Source organism: Diadema antillarum, unplaced genomic scaffold (assembly GCF_040938485.1).
Source record: "Diadema antillarum isolate AM-2024a unplaced genomic scaffold, OU_Dant_1.0 seq00001607_RagTag, whole genome shotgun sequence".
In the NCBI taxonomy this organism is placed as follows: domain Eukaryota; kingdom Metazoa; phylum Echinodermata; class Echinoidea; order Diadematoida; family Diadematidae; genus Diadema; species Diadema antillarum.
The window spans coordinates 107820-116947 of record NW_027272320.1 but is presented as its reverse complement, the minus strand read 5'-3'; the positions used below and the strand labels follow the sequence as shown (position 1 = coordinate 116947).

General features: G+C 39.9%; 1 protein-coding gene across 1 annotated transcript; it reads left to right on the top strand.

Moving 5' to 3' along the window:
* The first annotated feature begins 1069 nt into the window (after positions 1-1069).
* LOC139711078 (N-terminal Xaa-Pro-Lys N-methyltransferase 1-like) lies at positions 1070-5032 on the top strand. The gene is made up of 2 exons (XM_071622997.1): positions 1070-1329; positions 4508-5032. Exons 1-2 carry the CDS (start codon positions 1162-1164, stop codon positions 5018-5020), a joined length of 681 nt encoding a protein of 226 aa, XP_071479098.1. The 5' UTR covers positions 1070-1161; the 3' UTR covers positions 5021-5032.
* The last annotated feature ends 4096 nt before the right edge of the window (positions 5033-9128 follow it).

Below are 9128 nucleotides of genomic sequence, written 5' to 3'. Positions count from 1 at the left end.
CATGCACTTATGAGTGATCATTTTTGTTTGTTTTTTTTTTTTGCTCTTAGGTCCAAAACATTGCCACGATCATCCACTGACTTGGACTCTTCACTAAATTTCTGCAAAAACGTACGGTTCTTATTCAACCTTCGGTTAGCTGTATGGCCCGAATTGTCTCTAGGGGTCCAACCAAAGCGCCATGAAAAGGCGCACTGGTGATGCAACATATATACACAAGTAATCATCTATATGTTATTGCTATATAAGGCTTATAACATTCTTGATGTTGTTCATATATAATACTGATAATGGTGGTGATGATGATGATGATGATAATAATAATAATAATAATGATGATGATGATGATAATAATAATAATAATAATAATAATAATAACAATAATAATGATAACAATAATAATAATAATGATAATAATAATAATAATAATAATAATAACAGTAATAGTGGCTATACTAACTCTTGTATGGCGCACAGGTCCACCTTTTAGTGCTCATGGCGCTTCAAAATTGAAAATATGATAATAAATGACTATGACAATCTTTTTTATCTTAACATATTCATAGTCATCACTGATAGCATGATTGGTTATGGTTATCATAGTCGGCAAAAAAAAAAAAGAAAGGAAAAAGTCAAATAGTTCGATTATCAGAGTATTTACGAAATTCATGATAATGTGTAATTCCGTATTTCGTCTTTACATAGAGTAATTAATAACTGATAATTCAGAATAGAATGAAAAACGCGATGTTCAGAAATACATTCACTTCTCAACATTTCCATACACACGGTAATCATGGTAGTTCCGACAGGTGCCAGCATTTTGATTAACTTTCACGACCTGCTCGTGACTTGATTTCCGACTCTCTATCCATTGTGCATACATCGTAGGCCGAGTGCAGAGAATCGGACGGTGTCGGCCCAGAATCTTTATGGATCGCGAACGAACCGGAACATGTGCGTTGCTATGAAAGATCAGTGCACGAACCCGTACGTACGTGTACGTGTGAACGTACGTGTGTACTGTATGATAGGATTCGGCCAGCCAGCCAGCAGCCAGCAGATCGCAGAGGAGCTACACTTTCAGTTTCAGTCACAGTTTATGGAATCTAGAGCTCAGACAATATAAAGCTGCCAAAAGGATAGGATTAACTTATCAAGATGGAACGACCGTCGGTTGAGCAAATGACGAAAGAAGCCTTTTACGATGACGCGAAGGTGTACTGGAAAGAGATTCCAGCCACGGTTGACGGAATGCTTGGCGGATTCGGTCACATATCGGGAGCAGACATCAACGGATCGTTGGAATTTCTCAAACCATTTTTGACGGTAACAAAAAACATTTCCCCCTACAGTATTAAGAATGCAAACGTAATATGCACACTGCGGCACATATGAATTTCTAAAAGTGTACATCAAACTAAAGCGTGTTCCAGTTTTCTTTTCAAAACCAGGTTAGCCGGTAGGCCTACTCGCTCGGTAGATAGCTAACTAAGTACCGACACGGAGATGGGTATGTGGGACTGCAATATAAATTCACTTTTTGTTAGGCCCCCCCCCCAAAAAAAAACAAACAAACAAAAAACAACAACAAACAAACAATAGCGTTAGGTCTAGACTATCTTGAAAGCTCCAGTAATTTGTTTCTCGAGGTGGTCTGGAGTATTCAGCAATACCACTTTGGTTAATAGAACACATCAGCCTACTTTCTTGAAATTGAAATTGATATTGAACAAATAAATTGAAATTGTATTTGTATTTGTAAATTTTAATTGAATTGAAATTGAATCCTCTTTGATCTTTTTGGCCGTGATTTGATTTGTGGACTTGCGACTGTAAGTGTAGGTACTAAGTTAGTCAAAAATCCAGCACGAATGGCTGTATTAAAGACCCACTAATTTATTCAAATTTATGAAGTTCTTTCGTCGAGATGTTTTCATTGCAACTGATTGACAAATTGCCCTACATCGACGTAAATAAGCACTGAATTGATCAGTGTTTTAATAGTAGCCATGATAAAAATCATGGGCATACATACTCGAGCAGGATTCGAACCCACGACCTCCTGATCACCGGACAGGCGTCATCTCCACTAGACCACCGAGCTTTCGCCCGACAGCCCGTCAGCAGTACCCGCTGCATGCTATAAGGATAGAACCAACACTTGCTGTCGGGCGAAAGCTCAGTGGTCTAGTGGAGATGACGCCTGTCCGGTGATCAGGAGGTCGTGGGTTCGAATCCTGCTCGAGTATGTACGCCCATGATTTTTATCATGGCTACTACTAAAACACTGATCAATTCAGTGCTTATTTACGTCGATGTAGGGCAATTTGTCAATCAGTTGCAATGAAAACATCTCTACGAAAGAACTTCATAAATTTGAATAACAAAAGCAGTACCCGCTGCATGCTATAAGGATTTAGAACCAACACTTGCTGTCGGGCGAAAGCTCGGTGGTCTAGTGCCAGTGGAGATGACGCCTGTCCGGTGATCAGGAGGTCGTGGGTTCGAATCCTGCTCGAGTATGTATGCCCATGATTTTTATCATGGCTACTACTAAAACACTGATCAATTCAGTGCTTATTTACGTCGATGTAGGGCAATTTGTCAATCAGTTGCAATGAAAACATCTCGACGAAAGAACTTCATAAATTTGAATAACAAAAGCAGTACCCGCTGCATGCTATAAGGATTAGAACCAACACTTGCTGTCGGGCGAAAGCTCGGTGGTCTAGTGGAGATGACGCCTGTTCGGTGATCAGGAGGTCGTGGGTTCGAATCCTGCTCGAGTATGTACGCCCATGATTTTTATCATGGCTACTACTAAAACACTGATCAATTCAGTGCTTATTTACGTCGATGTAGGGCAATTTGTCAATCACCCACTAATTTACTTCCGATTCCGCGTCTGTGCAGATATCTCAAATTCTTCTGAACCAAACTGCACCAAAAGCAAAATCATGATATCAATGCCGACTTGTCGCTCGGAACAAATCATTCTTCGCAAGCAATCACGGTAAACACTGCCTGTGATCTGAAACTGAAGTAAGCCATTTAATATTGTGCAACAAGTATTCAGTTTCAAGTAACCGGGAGCAAAAAATCAATTTACTATTCAATATCTTTCTGTTTATCATGTTATCCTAGTTTTCATTGCTACTGCAATTCAGTGCTTATTTATGTCGTAGAAGGACAGTTTGTCAATGAGTATATGAATATAATGAAAACATATCGACGGAAGAATTTCATGAATTTGAATAATTAGGCAGTACCCGCTGCATGCTATAAGGATTAGAACCACTACTTACTGTTGGGCGGAAGCTGGGTGGTCTAGTGGATATGTGACCCACTACAACAAAATGGTCCTAAAGTCCCGCACGGTTGAAGCCGAAGTCAGAGCATCAAAATTGGTCAAAACTTATGATTTTCTAAATTTGACATATTATTAGAGTATGGCATGTCTTCTATCATCTGTCGAAATTTTGAAGTAAAATTATGAAAGGAAAGACCAAAAAATAGCGTTTTTCTGGGCCATGTTGTTTGGAGTTTCAAGGAAGCAGAAACTGGTTCGAACATTTGGATTGAGCGCCACAGATAGGCTCCGCCCCTAACAACGACCAGAGTGATCTCATTGGTCAGTTTGCTGCTTGCTGCTAACCGAAGCGTGAAGCTCGCACACTGCCCAGTCGACTGGTGCGTGCTGGCGGGATGCGCTATGCCCAGCCACTTCTCCTCATCCTGGTCACTGATTGGTCGGTGAGGAGACCGCCGACGCTGTGTTTGAATGAGCATTTCGGGGGTTGCTAGGGCTTACCTTCTATTGTCTGGAGGTGAATACTGACTTGCGTGTCCCTTGATCGTGATTGCGTCGCAAGGAAAACTTTTAGGGCGCTTTTCTCGAAACAGTGATTTCCCCGATGTCTCGACATGCTCTCTTTCAAACATCGATATCTCCGCAGCCGATTATTTTTATAAGATGTGTTATATATCAATGTAAAGCAGAAAGATTAGGGAATTGTGTCATGCAATTTTCAAATAATCGACCTCGCCCGACTTTAGGATCATTTTGTTGTAGCGGGTCACATATAATGCCTGTCCAGAGATCAGGAGGTTGTACTTAGTCGTAGGTTCGAATCCTTCTCGAGTATGTACATGTACGCCCATGATTTTTTATCATGGCTACCTGTAATACTAAAACACTCATCAATTCAGTTGTGTGCCCACCTTGAGTAAATTGTATTGGTATGAGTTGACTTGTATTCCTAATGGTAAACATATTCCACTCCTTTGTTTCTGTCTGTGGTCTTGGGGGAAAGTGAGTAAGTTTGTAGATTTTGACGGTGCACATTGTTTTATGAGCAGTACTCAGACAGGCCTGCATATTGTCAATTGTAGTTTGTGAATGTGCCTTATGAAATGCATCGCCATAAAGGTCTTGTTACTTTTTCCATGAGTCTCAAAAGATTTGTCTTGAACAGTATTTCATTTTTTTTTTTTTTATGTACAGTGTTCATGGCCTGATAGAGTCCAGTCAGAAAGAGCCCTAGACTGTGGAGCTGGAATAGGACGAATCACCAAACACCTTCTTCTACCCCTCTTCCAGCATGTGGATATGGTTGAGCAGACTCAGAAGTTTCTCGATTCAGCCAAGTCGTATATCGGGGCTGAGTCAGAGCGAGTGGAGCGGCTCATTTGCCGGGGTCTGCAGGACTACAGCCCTCAGCCGGAGCACTACGATGTCATCTGGGTACAGTGGGTGCTCGGCCACCTCACCGACGACCACCTGATTCACTTCCTGCGGAGATGTAAGGCTGGCCTGACAGAAAATGGCATCATCTGCGTCAAGGAGAACATCGCCCGCTCGGGAGTGGTGTTCGACGACCAGGACAGCAGCGTGACGCGCTCGGTAACCGAGCTGAGGAAGCTGTTTAAAGCAGCTGGGATGAAGATCATCAAGGAGGACACGCAGAAAAACTTCCCGATTGGACTCTTCACCGTCAAAATGTTTGCCCTCAGATGATTACGCCCAAAGGCAGCAGGAGGTTATCATAGCAGTCTTCACTTTTTTTAGGGCCCAAAGATCTCTTCTTGATACTGCCCTGTAATAAAGCACAGTCGCCCTAGCTTAATTGGAGAGAGTGGTGGACAAACTTTTCTTCGGCTTAAATAGGGCTATCACTCAGCGATATGTGGTACCTGACCCATGCCAATCACCCACCAGTTACACGCACATGCACATAGACACAGTCATAACAGAGAAGAATTAGAGAGAGAGATAGAGAAAATGCGTGCAGAATGTTTACACCAGTGTGTAACCTGACTGTCTTCACACACACACTGCATGAACTACAGTACGAGTCTGAAGCACAATATGACTGCAAGCAAGATGATGTCCGGAGTATACTCGGGCAAGCCCCTATGGGAAATGCGTGTTGTTAGCAAAATCAAACCGTCCTCAACGGGTTAAGAATGCCACAAGCTGTCCCACTGTCAAATAGTGAATGCTAGTACTGCACAAGTCTTCTATAGGACTTTAGTTCAAAAGTTTGAAGCTGCTTTCTCTTTTTATAAAGGCCACTTTGTTTATGTAACACATTGTCACTCTGAAGAGGTTTGCCCCGATTTGATGCTGTTTTTAGTGTAGAAAGGCATACGGGGTAAATGTATGTGGTCTGCTCTCAGATTTGCGTCACCAGTATTTGTTCAGAGGTACTGTTTTTATGTTTTTTGTTTTTCCATACATTCCAGGAAAGTGTTTACTTTGAACATGGTGACTCTGTGAGTTCCCAGCTACATCAGGGACTTTTAGATTTTGCGTCCAGAACGTGGACTTTGACTCATTGACGTCATAATTTCATGATGCTGCGTATGCTCCTTGTTATCTGGAATGTCAACCACGAGAATCGAAAACACGTCCTTGAAGGATTTCACGTCCTCTCAGATTGAAGACAGGAATAATGATGGCAGTGCGTGAAGCTTGTATTTGGCACGATGATTGTGACGTCACCACATCTGTTGACTTGTACTCATCGTCGACTGAAATCTTTCATGGTTTTACTTTGGCGTTAATGGGAGTTGCCCAGAATGTTGACACATTCACACTTTCGGATGGCCTTAACGCCGACAATCTAAAAGTCCCTCATGTATCTGGTGCACCAGGATCAGTTTCCCAGTTGGGTGAACTTGTCATGCGTTTTGTCAACACTGATGTCAATACAAAAGTTCAGTGGTCAGTGAGAGGGTCAAAAAGTGAGCATTGTGACCATTTGAGAGCTCTAGATATGCATCACTGGACTCTTACATTTGTGTTTGCAACTCATCACTGACAATGTGTGTAGGAATATTACAAAAATTTCCTTTCTTTTACTGTAAAAGTGGATATTTTCGCGCAACTAATTTTTCGCGCTTGGCCTAGTAAGATGAGTTCCGTGTGCTGTTAATTCCACGGAATCAAGACATCAACTACTGGAGCATATGGCAAGCTAAAATATTTGTGTGCTTTTATTTTCACGCTATTTTCTGGTTGTGTTCAACACCACAAAAATTTCCACTTTTACAGTACTTTGATGTGGAGAAAAACTACAAGGTTTTGTATTCAATTCCAAGTCATGTATTATATCCATAGGTTAATATGATAAGAGGTATCATAGTTACCTGCTTGATATGATGTGTATCATCAAATGGGATCTTTTTTATGCTTATTAAAAATCACAGATACATACATGCAGTTACACAATGATGGTGGATATCATTAAATTTGCTGTAAAATCAGTAACTGGAGGAAAAGTAGAAGACCTCTTTTTGTGTTTTAGAGTTAAATTGAATCAAACTAGTGCTTCATTAATCAAAGTGCCACATTCCATTAAAACCTACAGGTATGCATTTTTGGAAAGAGGTAGGCATGGTAAGAGAAATTGGTTTTCCCTTTCTTTCTGACATCTATTGTCCCATTCTTACATGATTAAACCATTAGCAGCTACATTTTTATTGCAATGTCAACCTCAGCTCCTGGAAAGATGCAGTATATTTTGCATTTAGTGCATGAGTTGAGTCACCCATGTCATGTGTTACTTTTAATACAGATTAAACTGCAGATTACGGTGCTACAGAGACAGTGTGAATCTTGTATCAAAAGAAGCAAGCACACATACCTGTATATGCAGTCACACCCACATATTGTTTCAGTAATTTCAGAGGGGTGTGTGTAAGCAACATACTGTAGAGGTTGAAAGGTGGAGGACTTTTAAATAGCGTTAACATGACCACTGGAAAGAGTGTTCGCAGTAGTGTAAAATGGGGGGGGGGGGGGGGAGGGTGGGTGGATATACCTGTCATTTGGGGATTTGGCCAAGGAGATGACATATAGCATACTTGGTAGAAGTCCACTGTGTCAATGTTGAAACTAAAGCCATTGTAGATCGATATATCTTGAGATCTCAGTGTATACATGTATCTCTATATTGTAGATATAAAAACAAAAATCTCACACAATTAATTTTTTTTTTTGCGCTTGGCTGGATAATATGAATTTTGCATGTTTTTGATTTTGTAGAATCAAATATAAACTAAAAATTGCATGCTGTTAGTGTTGTATTCATGCTAGTTGTAGGTTGTGCAAAATACTGTCGGCAAAAATTTCCAGTTTTACAGTACTTACAGTACAATGTACATTGTATACTTGATTGGACTGCTGTTAAAGGACAAGTTCACCTTCATAAACATAAGGATTGAGAAAATGTAACAATATTAGTAGAACACATCAGTGAAAGTTTGAGGAAAATCGGACAATCGATGCAAAAGTTATGAATTTTTTAATTTTTTTGTGTTGGAACCGCTGGATGAGCAGACTACTACAGCTTGTGAGTCATATGCGTACAACAGTATAAAGAAAATGTAAAAGAAAATTCAACATATTTTCACTTTTTTCGCATAATAAAAGAGCACTTGACTTGCCTCTTTCTAAAGGTAGGGGGAATAATATTACCCATAACATTTGTCGGTAAGGAGTCAGGGGAATGTGTACTTTTTTCAAAAGATGGAATTTTGTGAAATTCTCTTTATATTTTCCTTATATTGTTGTACGCATGTGACATCTAAGTTATTCATGCACTGCAGTAGTCTTCTCATCCAGCGGGTACTGCACAAAAACTTCAAAAATTCATAACTTTTGAACCGATGGTCTGATTTTCCTCAAACTTTCAATGATGTGTTCTACTAATGTTGCTACATTCTCTTAATCCTTATGTTTATAAAGGTGAACTTGTCCTTTAAGGTTTCTGCTGATAGATAGGCATCATTCGTAGGTGGTGTAATTCTCAAAGATAACACTTCTCAGTGGCTAGGGGAGAGAACACCTTGTTTGGCTAAGAAAAAAATAATCTATATTTGCCCAACAACAATATGTTGAGGTGACAGGTGGGACTCGTGGGAAATGTTTTCATCTCTTCTACATGTACTTACTCTTCTGAGTAAAAAGCATTCAACTATTTAGGATATGCTCACAAGTTTTAAAGAAGGGCAATTGAGAGCATGAAAATCATAATGCTACATGTACTACTTCGTACTAATTCAAGGGTCTGTATTGGCTGAAGCCTCAGTTATCTCAGGTTTCATTAAAAAGCATGGACCTTTAATTTGTTGATTAATATATATTTTTTTTCTTCATTTATTGACTTGTTATTTGTTTAGTTGTGCATCTATCTAATTATGTGTATTTTTGTTATAGATCTGCAGAGTTGACATTACCCACAAACCCCAGTCCAGGTCTGTCGTGAGTATTTGAGGCCTGTAATCTCTACCTCAACTCTTCAATTTACTGTGCTTCCAAGAACAGGCCCCCGACTTCAGTGTTCAACCCTCTTCCTCCTGGCATATTTACCAGAACAGGCTCTAAAATTGGTGTTACAGTTTGTGCTGACATATATGGCTGCAATTGCCTTACAGCTTTAGCCAGTCCAGCAGTAAAAAATAGATGCATTTAAATCAATGTACTACACTTATGTATTTTTTTTTAAATGTTAGTGGTGCACAACTGTTGTGGCTGCCTATACATGTACATGCAAATGAGTGATTTATCTTGTCACAAATAGTCTTAACGGTGTGTGGAAAAATCTACCATATGAAAAGTT

Excerpts from the sequence above, each read along its gene's own strand:
- LOC139711078 (XM_071622997.1), top strand. The coding sequence starts at position 1,162 with ATGGAACGACCGTCGGTTGAGCAAATGACGAAAGAAGCCTTTTACGAT. Across the intron at positions 1,330-4,507 it reads TTCTCAAACCATTTTTGACG|TGTTCATGGCCTGATAGAGT; the intron begins GTAACAAAAAAC and ends TTTTATGTACAG.